Below are 18,587 nucleotides of genomic sequence, written 5' to 3' on the forward strand. Positions count from 1 at the left end.
AAGGAGCTCCCATCATAACAGATATTCTATATATTTTTTTTATCAAATTTAAACAACCTTAACTTAAGACAAGTTGAACATGCCTTGTGAATCTGGATAGAGAGATATTTACAGGGAAGAAGAGGACAACCGATTTTTGCATAAACTCAAGCATGTAATGTTTGCTATGTGTCACCTCTGTTTCGAATTACAAGACGTTTTGGTTATTTCAGTATGTACAACATACGAACTGAAATGGGTGAACAAACGTATTAAAACACGTCTATATACATCCGATTTAGAAAAAAAAATAGAGTATCTTATAATTCGAAACGAAGGTGGCAGTACTTATTATTATTATCTTCCTTCCTTGAAGGGTTTCATCCTATCCGCAAGGCACACCGAGGATGTTGTTTAAATGTCATATCCACTGTATAAGACTAGCCACAATGGGAGTAACTTCAGCAGTAACATCAAGTCTAACTCATCAAATTTGCTTATGTGGCAATGAGTTAATGAGGAGAGAGGTAGTTTCAGTAACTTAGCTAGTTACTGTAACATCACATGTCTCAATGCAATATGAGTCTATAATATAATAAATGAAGCTTTCCATGTTACCACATTTATGTTACTATCCACTATGAAGATAGTAATATAGTCTAGGAATATGTATATGTTACTCTCCATTGTGGCTAGCGTAACTGGAATCGAAGTCATGCACCACTGATCTAGAAGAAGGTGCAGTGTCACCCGACGATGACGAAGTCAGTTAATGTCTTCCTGCTCCAGCGTCCAGTTCTCATCTTGACTAACAAAGCATCTTGACCAGAGCCGGGCATACATACATATATTCTGAACTGAACAGTACGTACCGTAAAGAAAGACAGTGCCGTCCATTCTTGATCGCACGCAGTTACGTTGACCGGCACTACTATTCGCGGCTGACGACCCTCACCGCACGCAGACCACGAAACTGTTTGGCGATTTCTGTGCTGGTGACACTTGACCGCTGTTGGAATGCGTGCCCTCTCGCCTTTGAACAGGTCTCCTTGGCGCCTCGATCGCTATATATATAGCACACGTAGAAGCGTTGGCACCAGCCCAACACCTCATCCCCATGCACTCTCTCTAGCACTCGAGCTTGTTTAAGCATACATGGGAAACGTCCTGCCGCTGCCATGCACGTGCAAGGAGGCCATGGTCGTGCATGCCACCGTCGCCGTGAAGGCGACGAGGAGGAAGCCGGTGGTGGCCAACAACGTCGGCGGCGGCAGCGCGGATCAGGACGGCGGCAAGGAGAAAGTGGCGGCGCGGCCGGGGTGCCGCGTGCAGGAGCTGGCAGCGCGCGAGGACGGCGGAGTGCGGTTGAAGGTGGTGATGACGAGGAAGGACGCGGCGGAGTTCATGGCGAGGCTGGAGAAGCGGGCCGCGGAGAGGAAAGCCAGGATGGAAGAGCTCGTCAATGGCGGCGTGATGAGCCCATGCAGGGATGCATGGAGGCCTCGTCTCGCGACCATACCGGAGATTTAGTAGCGAGAATGCTAGACGTACGCGTACGGAGGGACTACGGCGTTCCATAGGCTGACTAGCAATCTGCTGCCTCTGATGTTTGACCACGGGCTTGTAGGTTTTGCACGTAAGCATACATTTTTTGGGTTGTCGTGTAGCCTCCGATGTTTAGATTCTCTTACGCTTCAGTTTTTCCTTTTTTGAGTTATAAGCTTCAGATATTTTGCTAGCTTAACTCAAGGCTAGTATTCATCCGTGGTTCTGTCGGTGGAAAACTCAGGCATTTTAAGTCAGTTTTAAATCATGACGACGTACATGAACACACGCTCACACATGAAACTCATGCCGCCACCGTGAATCCGTGATCGATAAGTGGACTCCGGATACCGACGGCCTCTGTAATCGATCTCCAACGCTTAAGTCCACAAATGCTTACCCCGAAACCTAACTCACAAAAAAAAACCCGAGATTTTAGAGGTGCATTCTAACTGATCCCCATAACTTAAGCCTCATTGCATAGCACCCCAAAAAAACTAAATCCTCGCTTTTTTTTGCTAATTCTTACCTATTTTGTATAAAAACACAAATGATTTTAACTATATTGCCACATTAGTACCGAAAAAAGGAAAAAAAATGTAGCTAGTGGCTATTTTGGTGAACAGATTGCCCAAGTCACAGGACGGAGAACGTGGTGGCCAGCGGGAGCTCAGCATGGACATAACGGGGGCTGGGAGGAGGTTGTGGAGGAGGCTGAGAGGTGCCATGGCCTGACTCCCGGCATCACCAATGCTCAAGGGAGGAGGCAGAAGCAGACACGATGCAAACACGGGGTGAGCCGCGAGGGAGGTACATTTTGATGCAGGATGAGGCGGTGGACGGACACGGCAACACGGAGTTGTGTCGGCAGGGCCACGAGTATCGGCTCGGTGGCGGGATGTAGCAATAGTGGGAGGAGGTTCATCAGGCAAAGATGGGTGGCGACAACACTGGGAATGGTTGTGGATGCAGTTGATGGGGCCGATGCGGCTCGCTGGAGTCGGAGATATGACCGGCTGTGATTTAGTTGGCGGCAGGAGGTGACCATTTGGTTGTAAAGTCTTCTCCCCCCGAAACAAAACTAGTTTTGGGGATGGTGGGTTTAACCATTTTTTTTGGGAGTAAGGACCTGTTTTTTTTGTTAAAATCTAAAATTTTGTTGGATGCGAGAGGAGTATTGGGATGGGTTAGATGCCTTTAAGTTTCAATAGTGACAATTTTTTTACGAGCTAGGGGCCTTTTAGGGTTCGACTGAGATGCTCGTCGCATTTACTCCCTTCGTCCCGAGTTGCTGCAATTGCTCCCTTCGTTCCGAGTTACTGGATGTATCTACAACAAAAAATAATTTGGAACCGAGGGAGTATAAAAAATGCTAGATGTACGGGAAACTTTTACAAGAATTAACGGACAGGTGGGGCCCGCTTCATCTTAACAACCAATCAACACACCCCACCTCAGCCTAGCCCGTAAAACTCCTGTATATGTAGCATTGCTGAGGGAGTATATGCCAGCACCTTGAGTTCGATCTCTCCTAACTTCTTGGTCAACGTCTTCTTACACATACATAACAGTCGAACCAATCACCGTGTGTCCGTGTTGCATGCCGACCTATTCAAAGGCTAAACAAATATGTGTATAATACACTGATGACTGGTTCGGTCCAAGCCTTCAAATTATTTAGTTATACGTGATGACATCATGACATGAACGTCTTTGTTAATGTTATATACATGTGGATCTCTCCTACTTCTTGGTCGTTATCAGTGGTAGTATGTACTCGTGCCAACGCAACTGTCAAAGCCAATCGCCGTGTTGACAACCAGTTCAAAGCTATATAGGCGCGCATCCACAAAATGTTCTCCATCCAGGGTAGTTCAGACATGAGATGATCAGCTATATAGCCATTTAACTACTGATGATGAACCATCAGCATAGCATTATCGACTGGTCCAAGCTAAGTCGCTATATAAGTATATAACACAGAGGTGTCCCTCGGAAATCGAAAAGTCGACGCACACAAACATCGCCACCACCTCCTCCTCACTCTCGCCAGCACTTGCTCGAGCGTGTGGCTACGCACACATGGGCAACACGCTGCCAAGCATGTGCAAGGAGGCCAGGGTGGTGCACGGCGGCACCGTCGCCGGTGCCAAGAGGGTGAAAAGGAAGGAGCGGTCGGCGGCGGCCAAGAACGTCGTCGTCCGCAGGGAGGAGGATCAGGACCACGGCGACGAGGAGGGGGGCGAGAAGAGGCCGGCGTGGCCGCGGCGCCGCATGCAGGAGGTTGTGGCGGGCAAGGACGGCGCCGTGCGGTTGAAGGTGGTGATGACAAGGAAGGACGCGGCGGAGTTCATGGCGAGGCTGGAGGAGCGGGCCGCTGCGGGGAGGAAAGCCAGGATGGGGTGTCTCAACCACGGCGGCGCCGTGACGAGCCCGTGCCGAGATGCGTGGAGGCCTCGTCTCGCGACCATACAAGAGAACTGCTAGCTAGCTATCTCCGTGCTCTCTAGTCTGCTCTCTGCAGTCTGCACGCATGGTTTGGGCGACGTGTACTGTTACACGTTTGTAAGTATACTGTACACTTTTGCAACATGAAGCGACTCTTTGTAAAGTCACGTCAAAAACAATATTCGCGTAGTCGATTTTATATCTCCTTTTAAGACGCATAAGTACTTCTTTTCAACTCCTCTTGCTCCATATATATCAACATCTCCTGCATTACCTTGCTCCATATCCAAATTATGACTAAACAGATGTGTGTTTTGTTGTGTGGAGTAAAACTAGATTGGCTCTGGCTCCTCAACTAGTGCAGCTCCTTTTGATATTTTGGATGGTGACTTGTAAACCACACCAGCATCACTCACCTCATATATAGTGCTCTCACCAATATTGCCTATAGGAACTTGTTGATCACAAACATAACCTATGTTTAAATCTGCAGGTCCGGGCTCACTACCCCTAACTACTGTCAGGTTTTACTATGTTCTACCCCGCAAAAATAAGGTTTACTATGTTCTGATCTGTGTTGGCAGTGTGGTCCAGCATGTCATTAACCTTGTCATCATCACATACCTCCTCCAAACCTGTTATTCCCAACCCAACATCCCTCACATAATACATGCAGCCTTTAGATCCATATCCTGTTGTCTCTATGAGTGCTAAAAGATCCAAAAATGTGATGTCTGAAGCACACATAGTCCTTTCCAAGTTATCCCTATCATGAAAGTGGAGTCTAACTTCCCAAACATCATCAGACAAGCTACAAAACAAAGACACTACGCATTAATTACACAGTCCATAACAAGTACTTAAATATCTAATAATTAATTGCATTGCATAACCATTTTAACTAGTCGGTCCATACCAAGCTATGAAAAAAATCAATTAAACAGTAGATTACTACTACAAATAATAACCATGACCAATTTAAATAAACATTGCATGCCAACTACTTGAATTAATAGAGTCAATAAGGAAACACTATAATTATAACTTTATTGTCTACTAAACAGGGTACAAATTGTACTTTAAATTAGACTATCTTTTTTATGAAAAACCCCTCCATGTATTAATTAACTTAAAATGTTCGTACAATCATTCATAACAAACTTTGCCACGCAGGGCAGAATGGAATGAAACAGAAAACCATCAGATCTATTATCAAAACTAAACTTTGCAATCTCATGAGCCACCATATTGGCCCTCCTGTTGATCTTAGAAATCTGTAAATTCACCAACAACTTTGAGACATCTACAGCTTCCTTCTTTAGATTAGCAATGGATGATCTGTCCACATAATCTTTACCAAAAATGGAGGCCACAAAGGAACAATCAGTTTCCAAAATGACGGGCATGTCTAGAGTCATACCAATATATAGGCCGGACAAGGACGCTCTAAGTTTCACTTCCTCGACGCTATAGCAAGCACCAATATAATCCCAGGAGGATAGGATCACTTGTCCAGGGTGATTTCTAACAACCACACCCATGCTCGCAGCTTCAATGGACTCCACAAAACTTGCGTCGACATTAATATTGTAGACGTCTGGGGTAGGTGGCCTCCAAAGAGTAACCTGCCTCTCAATGTTATTGGATGGCTGAAGATCCAGCTCCACTTGCTTCCCTTTACTGCATATCTCCACCTGCATTTTAGTATGACAAGACGAGAAAGATGCCCAATAATTTTCGACAAAACTCACCGAGGCTGAGTTGGGTTCCATTCCCTTACCAAAGATCAAATCATTCCTTAAGTGCCAAGCTCTCCAGAACATGAATATAGTTTGCTCACGTACAGGCGAAGTTAACTGGTCCGATAAAATAAGGAACCAATCCGGTCCAGAATATTTTAAGGTCTCCTCCGCTGGTAATTTCCACACTTCCTTCAAAGCCATACGGAACGCACGAGCCTTGGGACAAACCACCAACGCATGAAAAATACACTCATCGTCAATACCACATATTGAGCATGTACCTAGAGTAGTTCGATGATGTTTAACCCTATTGAGTTGAACCGCCAAACTATTAGAAGCAGCCCTCCAGGCAAAAATTCTAATTTTCTGGGGGACATTAGCATTCCAAATAATATTCCAGAGCCTCCTATCCCCATTTATGGCGTCACTGGAATTGCCAGAATCAATCCTCGGTTCTTTAAGATTCAGAGCCAGTCTATACGCACTCTTCACGGAGAACAAGCCACTTTTCTCGTGGTGCCAATCAATAATATCTCCCTCGCCCACTCGAAGAATACGGAGCTTTAGGATTTCCTCTGCATCATGAATATAAAATAGATCCCTTATCAGGTTCTCATCCCAACTCCTAGACCCACTCAAAAATAACTCGGACACCAATCTGATCCTATTTTTGTTCTTTTTTCCGCAAATTTGTAGGCCAGAATTCCTAGGGATCCAATTATCCCTCTAAATATTTATACTAGTCCCATCGACCACTCTCCAAATAATGCCTTTTTTAGCAATTCAAGGCCATGCATAATTCCTTGCCAAGTAAGGGAAGTAGCTTGAGGGAATACCGTATCTATAAGGTGCCCATGAGGATAGTATTTAGCTTTCATCACCTTAGCACACAGAGAGTCCGGGAAAACCAAAAGACGCCAAGCTTGTTTAGCTAGAAGTGCTTGATTAAAAAGCCGAAGATCACGAAAGCCCATACCCCCTTAACTTTTTGGTCTCGTCATCCTATCCCATGCCAACCAATGCGTTCTTTTCCTATTCTCTGCATCGCCCCACCAAAAATTCCTGATAATCTGGGATAACTCCTCACACAGTGAAGCGGGGGAATTTAAAAATACCCATCGCAAACACGGGAATAGCTTGAATAACGGACTTGATCTGGATTTCTTTCGCCCCGCTCGAAGCATATTTTTCAATATAATCCGAAACCCGCTTGAGCACCTTATCTTTGGTGGATTGAAACTTACCTGCCTTCATACGACCTTCTGGAATAGGCAAGCCTAGATATTTATCCTCAAAACCATCAATCGTGATTTTAAGGATAACCAGAATAGATACCTGTTCTTCCATAGAGCATTCTTTGCCAAATAATATGGAGCATTTATCCGGACTTAATAGTTGGCCAGTTCCCTCCTCATAAGCCGACAAAATACCTTTAATATTTAGAGCTTGCTCCAAGTTACCTTAAAAAATAGGAGACTATCATCAGCAAAAAGGAGATGAGATATACCTGGGGCATGTCTGTTTAGCCGGAACTCTTGAATAGCCCCTCTTGCTGAAGCATCATTAAGTAGCAACGACAAAGCTTCAGCCAAAAAGAGGAATAAGTAAGGTGATAGTGGATCCCCTTGCCTGTGAGACCACGAGAAGGATGAAAAGGCTCTAACAGCTGGCCATTCAACCGCACAGCAAACTTCACAGTGGTAACACAAGACATGATCCACTTAATCCATGTTGGAGCAAAACCATACGCTTGAAGCATACTTTCCAAGAATTTCCAATCGACACGGTCATACGCTTTGGCAAGATCCAACTTATATGCACAAAATTCACCACGGCTATCTTTTAACGTATTTAAAGAGTGCATACATTCAAACGTGATTAGTGCATTATCAGATATTGATCTTCCAGGGATGAATGCACTTTGGGTAGGAGAAATCATACCATCTAGCAGAGGTCTTAGTCTGTTGACCAGGCACTTAGAGATAATCTTATAAATCACATTACAAAGACTGATAGGACGGAATTCTTTTATGGACTGAGGATTCTTCACCTTAGGAATAAGAACAATAGTTGTATCATTTAATTGACAGGGCAAGCAATATCAATGATCACTACCATCAAATTGACAAGGCATAATCCCCAAATTGTATTAGAACCCTAACCCTAAACCTAAACCTAGAGTTTCGTTCAGAGCTAAATACCCAATTTAGTTTAGAACCCTAACCCTAGAATCGACAGAAAATTAGGGGGATAAAACTTACTCCACACTGCCGAACGCAGATGCCCATTGGTAGCTCCCCGTCGGAGTCGCCTACACAACACGGACAGAGCGTAGACGGCACTGTACTCGAGCGGCGGCGACGACGCTCTGCTCTACGGGGCCTGGCTAGGGTTAGAGATCCTACAAACCTCCTTCGGTGGATTTGGATCTCTGTCCCCAAGCAACCCTCTCGCGCCATCGCCGCGTGTGCCATCCACTCCTCCGCCGGTGTCAGGGCTCGCCGTCGCCATGGACGAGAGAGAGAGAGAGAGAGAGAGAGAGGAGAGCGCGGGGAAAGAGGGGAAATGTCAAGATGGAGGGGGAAAGGATAAACCGGGAGCCGGTTATGACCTAGCGGCGCCGTCAAATGTCGTTAGTTCGTGTCTGTTACACACTTAATCCACGTCATAAAAAAGGGGACCCACATGTGATAATCGAGGTTAAAATGCCCAAACAGACGGGTCCGTGTTTTCTGCAAAAGATTAAGCCCAGAATCAGTGTTTTCTACCAGAAATTCGTAGAACTGTCTGCAAACCTAGACGTCAATGTGATGGTTTTATGTAATTCACTCTTTTTTTTCCTTTCAAAGAGAACTGCATGCACGCGTCAGTTGCATGGAGTACTACCTAGCTAGCTCTCTTGTGACCCTTGGAGACAGAGTAAGAGTAGTATCATCTCAGAAAAGAAAGATACTACGGTAACTTGAGTCACACATTACAATTTCCAAAGGTAAAAACTCAAAAGGAGACGTACATGCAACTATACATGGGCAAACTCTGCATCATCTTTGGGTTACCATCATGGCCACCAGCGCCCAAACATGTCTAGCGCTGGCCAATGGGTGCCATGCCTTGAGGCTGCAGACATGCATGGCCCATGCATGTATTGCGTTGACGAGGTGGATAATATTCGGCCGGGCTTTGAATGCATTGTGTGTGACATGATCGATGGGATGTGCTCAGTCTGTAAGAGTTAAGACACTGACGTGATGATCTAACCAAACCAGTTGCCGCAAAGAAAAAACGAAAATCAAAGAAAAAAGGGATGCAGTCAAACTCAGGGAATAGAGAGGGCAAAGGCCGCGTACGCTTTCGGAGCATCGGTCACGTACAGCCGCTATCTTTTTGCCTCCTTGGACATGTAGGCTTGCAGCTACTACGTACCTAGCTAGCACCTTAGCTATACCATGGAGTAAGTTAGAAGCAAACCAGACAGTACTCAGTAGCTAGATACTACAGTGACACGATGGAAATATATGCCGATTTATGTAGTTTGTGTCTCCTCAACTCATAGGGGCCTCTTTGGGTGCGCATGATGTCCTGTCCTGAGGGAAAGTGGGCTCAGCACATTGCCAACACATGTCACATAGTCTTCCCCGAAACGGAGAGCATTGTTCCGAGGGTATCTCGCCTGCAACATCACCCACTATCCACTCTCCATCCTCACTACTCCACCTTTGACTCCGCGTGCACTTGGTCACTTCCGGCTGTCCATCCATCCTCACTCATCATTCACTCAAACATGTGAGTGTGTGCGTTGTGCTTGAGACAGTGGCAAGCTAGCCATTGGTACATGTGTTGAGTCCGAGGAGAAAAAACAAACAAGTACCGTGTACATGGTGGCCACTGCAGGAGAGGAGCATATATACCAGCCAGTAGCCACCCTACACCAGGCGCATCAGTTCCACACACACACATACACCGCAACAAACGGAGCCAGTAGCTAAGCAAGCTTTGATGGAGAGCAGGAGCACCGCGAGAGGAGGAGACCGCGGCCAGCTAGACCACCACCGGCAGGTGCTGCTGCTGAGGCCGGCTGCGGCGTGGAGCTACGCCTCCGCCGCCGGCGTGTCGTGGCCGGCGCAGAGGCCGCCGTCGTCTTCGTACACGTGCGGCTACTGCAAGAGGGAGTTCCGGTCGGCGCAGGCGCTCGGGGGGCACATGAACGTGCACCGCCGGGAGAGGGCCAGGATCCGCCACTACTACTGCTCCGCCTACCCCGCGGCTCCAGCTCCAGCCCCTGCTGCTGTCCACAGGGACTGGGTGCCCAACCTCAACTTCTCGCCGCCGCATTGCCCCGGTGGCGACTATGGCGGCACATCCACGGCGACCCCGGCCGTCTACAGCTTCTTCTCCACCGCGGCGGCCGCGGAGGCGGCCAAGGCTACGTTGGTGGTGGACCTGGAGCTGGGGGTCGGAGGAGGGGGAGGAGGTTTGGATCTTGAGCTTAGGCTTGGCTGCTCTTGAGCCTTGACTCTTCAGGACTGACATTGTAATCCATCGATCAATCTATCTATCTATCCATCTCTGACATGTCTGCATGCACGACTATGTACGCGTGCATGCATGCTAATGTGTTGGCTGCCTAGAGAACGAGAAACGCGGTGATGTAAGATGTTCTAACTATGTAGTATGTCGATTTGCAGGGGTGTATTATTTGTTCAAGCACGTGAACAATTAATTGTAACTTGTATTAGCTTGATTGGTCGGTTTGCAATGAAAACTTACATCCTTTGGAGCTTGTTCAACTATGCATGTGTCTGATTTAAAATCTAGGGCCCGGTGCAAAATCAGCTCTATATGTAACAAATATCAATTATATATTTTGTACTCTTGCAAAAACGTCTTATATTGTGGGACAAAGGGGGTATTAACTTTTGCGTTACTACAAAAAAAATCAAAGAATTGATATTTTATCGTCACAAAAGTATTTACATCTTGCCAAAAAGAAAATAATAACGAAATATTAGAAAGAACAAAAAATATACTAGTCTGCTCGAAACTAATTAGAGACCATGACGCTGCAGTGCATGGGCCAAATCGCTCTACTAAGCAACATGCAGTGAAAATGAGACGAATACTTTTACTTTCTTTTTAAGAAGAAAAAATGAGACGAATACTGAGAGGGAGACGTGAGCGCGTGAGGTTCACCTGGATTTCAGGTGAGTCCATTTCATCTGGCGCATAAAAAAACATTAGAACCTATAATCCTTTGACTAGTAATAGTCTTTCATTTTGGGGGCCCTAAAATTCGGAGGCCCTGTGCAACTGGGGAGCTCCTATGCGGAAAACCCTATTTGTCGCGTTTTGCGTCAAACAGTCGGCGAAACGCATAGACGAGGCAACTTACTGACTAGTAGAATGTCCGTGCGTTGCTACGGACTACAATACATATACATGAATCAAACAAATGATTAACGTCGCCTCCAAGGTCGACACTCATTTCTTCCTCGTACGTCTGGGCGTATTCAGGCATCAAATGGGCGCCCATCATGCTTTTGAAAATCCAATCATCTGAACAGTCAGGGCTTCCCCAAATCCAGCACATATGTGAGGAGAAATGTGGTTGTCTGGACTATCCAACATGTTATCTCCAATACACGGCCCCATCCCATACGATGCACCCTTCCTATTTTGTCCTCTATTTTAAACCGGATGACGCCCACTTCTCCTTCGTCATCTCGCCCTCTCTCCTTCACATCGGACTTCCCCAGAACCGCCCTGATCCCCTCCCCCTGTATTCATGTCGATCCACCACGACCATCAAGGTGGATGAGGCGTGCGCTGCCCATGACACCCCCTGAGCCAAGAAGGCAGATCTGATGTCTCTTGAGCCATTGTCACGTTGTAACATATAGTTGAATGGTGTGCATTACAACGAAACAATAATATGATGTTTGTTGTTGGGCATGTGACTGGTACACCATTGTGTTCGTCATTAACTCTTGAAGCAACCAACCAATGCATTTACCCTTCTATCGTAACCAAAAAATTATATGACTTGATGAAAAAATATATATGAACCGCTCGCTCGTACAATTTATTATAAAGCCATCTCTAATGAAATTCCAATTTCCTACATTATCTAAAGTTGGAAAATTATTCTACTAATACAGTCATACCACGGGCCTCAGTTTACGAGTCATTCCTAGTATGAAGATGCACAAAAGTTATCATACATATAGATTATGTATGACATACCAAATGAGGAGGTGGTGGCATTATTGTAAACCATCATAAAAGGCATATTATCTCATGGTTCTTTAGTTTGTATGATTGTCCCAATGGGTGTTAGATTAAACGGTCATTGATCTAGTTGCAACCTGTAAATATGTAAATGTCCTTTTATCAACAATAATGATCCTTGATAAAATGAAGGGATAGCCACATGTCTATCGGTATTGTAGCATCCCAAATTAATTGCTCTGAAATAATTGGTCTACTAAAAGAAGAAAACAAAATACACAACAATACCACACTATCACTGCCATAATTCAATAAGAGACCATCTACTAATGTTCTCAACAAGGGAAACACCAAATGGAAATCAACATTGTGCCCTTCATGTTCAACTTCAAGGTTTCAACCAATATGATTCCCCTTGCTACAACAAACGAACTTTAGTTGCCAAACCAACAAATCACAATCCAGCGATAACCAGATCCAGAAAATCATATCTCACCATGAAACTGAATCCCCAAACAATAATCTACCGCAATGGACTTGTGCCTCGACGTAAGGGTGGATCCGAACAGCCGATGTCTGATCATTGGCTTAGGCACACTCTATAGTTGCAATAGGTTATTACATGTCTCTGTTAATTGTAACATGAAGCAATACCTAGCAAGTGTCAGAGTATAGTTGCAATAGGTTAAGTAAAAAGCAAATAAGGGGGTGCAAACTGTCACGTGCTTTCCGCTGAAATTTTTGTCAAGAGAGATAATTAAACTAAGCTAATATTGAGAAGTGTTGACCTGTCATTGGTTTTACGTGGCCATACAAATTTATTTGAATGAAAAGTAAAACACCCATAATGGTAGCTCCAGCCAACAACCAAAAATGTAGTCTCGTAGGATATAAATGAACATGCATAGTCATCATATTCAATAAACTGCTAGACCTCAGGCGACCTAGAAAAACTTTGGAGATTCTCAAGTTATATGGATTTTCTAGCTTATAAGTCTGCACTACTGCTCGGTTTTGTATCTTGTAAAAATTGGTGCGCTTTTGTTTACAACACGATGTTTAAGTGGCACCTCCATATAGGATTACGGCCTTCATTAATTTCACACATGCAACCTTGCACTATTCTTGTGCCTCGAACAGAAAGACAACAAGGAAGCAAACTTGCTTGCTCTAAAGAAAATATACAATATGGAAATTTTACACTGTAATTTCAAGTCCAATTTAGACAGCTCCAAGTCAATCAAATATACAGCTCATCATGACAGAACTGTTCTGTTTATGAGACATATCTGTAGGTATAGTACAATAGTACACCCAAAACCAGCTCTAGAAAGAAAGCACAATGGTTATCACCAAAAAGTCCCCCACGTCGCCTCCTAGGGGCGGCTCGGGCGGAAACCCCATCCACTGCCGCCGGTCCCCTTCCACCCTCCTCATCCCCTCATCGCCGCCGGCGCACGCCACCGGGCAAAGCTCGCTGGCGGCCGGCGGCGGTGGGACCTGGTCCTCGTGCACTCGGGGCGGGGAAGAGCGCTCCTCCCGGTGGTTAACTTGCTCTGGATCTGCGTGGCGCGGTGGCGGCTGGTCTCGGGCGGCGCTCCGACGGGCTGTGGCGATGTGGCTCCTGCTTTGTGGTTCTCCGGTGCAGCATGGGGTGGCAGCAGTGCAGGGCACGGCGCGTGATGAAGACTCAACTAGATAGCGAGTCGTTCGTCGGTCCAATCTTTCACGGTACTTGGCAAACGAAAACACAAGAAAACAGATGATGAAGATGAAGACGAACAAATACTATGGATCAAACAAGATGCAAGAAACCAAAGTCACAGAACTAGCACAAGATAGATGAGAATCAATCTCGCTAGCAACTCCCGTCGTGCTCTCGCGGCAACGCGGCAAATCAAAGGATTTTGCGCCACCCAAACATGGTAGCTTTTCTGTATTTTCTTCACGTCTAATAAAAACCAATCTAAAAACTACTCCCTCCGTTTCAAAATAGATGACTCAACTTTGTAATAACTTTAATACAAAACTGAGTCATCTATTTTAGAACGGAGGGAGTACCTGATACAAGATCGACGCTGCCTTTTATATAGGTGACCCACCAGCCGTAACGGCGTCCAACACTCTAACCGACCTGACCCAAACTAACAAAACTAGATCCTCTCCTTTTACATCTCAAAGAAAGCTAGCTAGTAACAAACTTGTCCGTGAACCTCTATCCTAAGTAGTACTCTTTTAATTAAAATCTAATTAATAAATCCGACCACGTTGATCACATAAGCCTTATTATATTTTAAAATAAAAGGGAAGGACGTTTGCATGCTTTGGACTTCTGTTAACCGTCTGGATCACCAAACGAGAAAAACCTTGTTCATTCTGGAGGAGTCCGGAAGTTGGGTGTCACCAGGTCCTTCTTCGGTTCAATCGGTGGAACCTCAAAGCAAAAAGAACCAACTTGCAACACATGCTGAAGATTATATCTTGAAGTCCCTGATATATTTGCATCAAAATATACAATCGACTATGTCTTCTGTTCAGTATGTGGAGCAGCACCAAGTAAACATGTTATGTTTTGCACTGGAAAAATAATAAAATCATTGTTGCGCGCATCATCCTCTCCCTCTTGAATCGAAGCCGTCCTCGGCTTCAAAGACGGCTTCAAAGCAGTCTTTGCGATCTTTTGTTGTGGAGAAGCATTAGCATCTACCTTGATGGCATTGGCAAACATCGGTCTCAACACATTTCGTTTTCCATCATACCAAAATGAATAAGTATTGGACCTTCCATCATGTGCAGCTCCATGATCATATTGCCACGGCCTCCCCAACAATAAATGACATACATCCATTGGCAAGACATCACATATCACCATATCAGTATAATTGCCAACAGAAAAGTTCACACGGACCTTATGAGTAACCTTTAGCTTCCATGTATGATACATCCACTCAACACGGTGTGGCTGAGGGTGCTTCCATGTAGATAACCTCAAAGCGTCTACCAATCCCTTGCTGACCGTGTTGGTGTAGCTTTCTCCATCTATAATCAACTTACAATTGGTGTTGTTGATTTTGCACTGAGTCTGAAAAATATTCCAACGTTGTCCCTTATCCTCAATGCGATCCTCTTGCACTCGTTGCACCATCAATGACGGATATGATTCAGCAGCCTCAAAACTCACAGTCACCTTTTCAACATCTTCATATTTTTCACTAGAAGTGTCAGAAACTACCTCTTCATCACTAGCGGATGTATAGCCATCTTTTGTGAGCAACACTCTTTTCTCATTAGGACATTCACGCTTCATATGTCCTCTTCCTCCACATTTAAAACTCTATGTCACTAGTACGTGTGGTCGACTGCACACTAGAATCAACCCTTGACAGTCCTGAGTTTGGAGCATCCTTCTGCACATAACCATGAGAGCGATTTGATGTTGTCGTCCTGGAGCTAGGACCGACATCCTCACTCTTATGCTGCGAACGTCGCCATGTGTTCAAAATGGTACTGGGAACAATGTTGACTTGGCGTCGCTTAATCTGTTGTTCCGCACGCACAGCTTGGTGCACAAGATCTTGTATGTTGTAATAGACCACCATCTCAACATGATCCTGCACCTCGATATTTAGCACGTTAAAGAAACGTGCCATAGTCGCCTCCGGATCCTCCGTTGTCCCTGTACGTATCATAAGCAATTCCATCTCCTTGTAATATTCATCAACACTCATATTACCTTGAAAGAGCAGCTGCAACTTGTTGTACATATCTCTTTTATAGTGCTCAGGAACAAAACGTCGCCTCATGAATTCTTTCATACCTCGCCAAGTCGTCGGGCGATGCCTTGAACGACATATTTGATTCCACCAAATTAGCACGTAACCGGTGAACTCAATTCCAGCAAGTTGAACTTTTTTCTCCTCGCTATAATGATGGGCATCAAAAATTTGATCAACACGCATCTCCCACTCCAAATAGCCTTCTGGTTCGCACTTGCCGGAGAACAAAGGAATTGAAATTTTTATGCGCCCAATTCCATCATCCAAAGGCACACGCACAGCTTGACCAACTCGGTCGTGCACTCCACCACGAACGGATGTTTCGGGACGAGGCTCATAGTGTCGTGGTCGTGGCGCGTACCCCACCTGGTCAACTCCGTCGTCGGCGCCATCATCTCCAGCATGAGATTGTGCCGCCAAACGGCGATCATGCATGTCCATCGCGAGCCGGTGGTGCATAACGCGATGGAGCAGCCGGAGCAGTTTGTGGTGGTGCAGAATTCGTTGCCGGCATATTGATGATGTCTGCCAAACTATCGAACCGAGTGATCGGGACATCTATCATTTTGCCGAGCGCATCATGACATTGCTTATGTAGTTGCATGTGTGGTCAAAACCATCCCGGATATTTTGCGGAATATCATCCGCATACACTGGACGTACTATTTCCTCAGAATCAGCAGCAACCTCATCACCCTTGTTGACCGAGGTTGACATCTTGATCAACACAGTACCGTGAACAACCTTAGCTCTAAATACCACTTGATAAAGACTCAACTAGATGGCGAGTCGTTCGTCGGTCCAATCTTTTACGGTACTTGGCAAACGAAAACACAAGAAAACAGATGATGAAGATGAAGACGAACAAATACTATGGATCAAACGAGATGCAAGAAACCAAAGTCACAGAACTAGCACAAGATAGATGAGAATCAATCTCGCTAGCAACTCCCATCATGCTCTCGCGGCGACGCGGCAAATTAAAGGATTTTGTGCCACCCAAACATGGTAGCTTTTCTGTATTTTCTTCACATCTGATAAAAACCAATCTAAAAACTACCTGATACAAGATCGACGCTGCCTTTTATATAGGTGACCCACCAGCCGTAACCGCGTCCAACACTCTAACCGACCTGACCCAAACTAACAAAACTAAATCCTCTCCTTTTACATCTCAAAGAAAGCTAGCTAGTAACAAACTTGTCCGTGAACCTCTATCCTAAGTAGTACTCTTTTAATTAAAATCTAATTAATAAATCCGGCCACGTTGATCACATAAGCCTTATTATATTTAGAAACATTAAAGCTGTGCACTAATCGAGCCTTCTCAGGCCATTAGTGTTGCGAACCGTTGGATTTGCGCTTTGGATGTTCGTGGCCGTTAAATCCCTCGTACTGGATTTGTACATTCAGCACCGAGCACCTAATGGGACTGGGCCGCTGCTCTAGAAACAATTTCGGATGCCTCCTGTGGTTTTGGGCCAAATGGACTGTGGTGTGTGACCGAAGGCGCATTTGCCCATGGAAATAAACACCGGCACTGGCCTCCTCGTTCGGAGGCCAAGGTTAAAAAAAACTCGCTCGGATGCCAAGGTTACACGGAGATGAAGAGGCTTCATCGAACGAGCGAGCGAGGCAACGATGCTTCAAGCGCCGCGGTGTTGCGTTTAATGTCCGTGGAGGTGCCGCGGCGTACGTTACTGCCCTTCCACCTCCTCCTCCCTTGACGAGCCTATTTATCTCTCCTCCGTACCCTAGAGCCCACCACCCCGTCTTCTCCGCAAACTCCTCTTTCCTGGTGTTGGGTGGGAGTTTCACGCTGGCTTCCCTTCATGCGATTGCAGTCTCCTATATAGCCCCCCTTCCATCCTTGCCAGTTACCATCGTGCTCGCTTCAGAAGGCAAACGCATGAAAAGATGGTACACACGAGGCAAGTCCCTCCCTCTTATGCCAGTAAGTGCAGCATTTTTGTTCAACCAATCAGCCATGGTGGCCTATGGGGGCAAGGTGGATTCGGGAAGGATAACGACCACGAGCCTCGAAACACTAGCTCTATGGCAACGGTGTATACATAGAGATAGAAACGACGGAGATGATTGCCTTTTTCGTAGGTGCCTAGGTGGTTTACTACAACGTGAGGACGGCGCAGATGGGAGTTGAATGTATTTTCTTTACACAAATCAATTCATGTTAGTTCACCCCTAAAAAAGGTCATTTTAATTCTATAATTTTCAGGTCTGACAATTTTGGCGGATGTCTCACTTGGTAGGAATGGTAAGGGTGAAGGTATGATGTTTTCTCTTAATGCTATTTGATGTATATATGCATTGATTCTCAAAACTGAAATTCTTCATCAGAACTGAAGTATAAGCCCAGCTAGCAGAGCAAGGGAAAAGAAAAACCGCAGAGTAAAGAACGAGTTAATGCTATTTATATATATGGGAAATAATTTACGACATCATTTCCCCATTCATGTTCGAGGTAATCAGTTGCCCTTTCCTGCAGGTATTGCATAATTTGAATGTTAATAAACTATAAAGAGCTTAAAATTTTACCGTGAAGATGAGCTGCTCCATATTTGAGTGAGTGCATCTGTTGGTTTCTCTACAACAGTTCTTTTTTTCAAAAAAAATGTACGGCAGTTCGTTAGCAGTTATCATTCTTCAACAATTTCTTGTCTCAGATGATATGTGTTTCTGAAAAAAAAAATAGATAGAGTACCATTATTAAACTTCCAATTCCTTTCACTTGCTGGATCAACTTTTGATATTCGGTATGGATAATTGGATATCCTGTAGTGGTTGGCAGTTTGGTGGTCACTTGATCCTACCACTATATATGATACAAAATCAATTGGGCCATTGGATTTTA

General features: G+C 45.1%; 1 protein-coding gene across 1 annotated transcript; it reads left to right on the top strand.

Annotated features, from left to right (window-relative positions):
* The first annotated feature begins 9,160 nt into the window (after positions 1–9,160).
* LOC119355529 (zinc finger protein GIS3-like) lies at positions 9,161–10,482 on the top strand. The gene is made up of 2 exons (XM_037622348.1): positions 9,161–9,165; positions 9,647–10,482. The coding sequence occupies exons 1-2, from the start codon at positions 9,161–9,163 to the stop codon at positions 10,218–10,220; spliced, it is 579 nt and encodes a 192-aa protein (XP_037478245.1). The 3' UTR covers positions 10,221–10,482.
* Positions 10,483–18,587: the final 8,105 nt, after the last annotated feature.

This window comes from Triticum dicoccoides, chromosome 1A, assembly GCF_002162155.2.
Source record: "Triticum dicoccoides isolate Atlit2015 ecotype Zavitan chromosome 1A, WEW_v2.0, whole genome shotgun sequence".
NCBI classification, from domain to species: Eukaryota; Viridiplantae; Streptophyta; class Magnoliopsida; order Poales; family Poaceae; genus Triticum; species Triticum dicoccoides.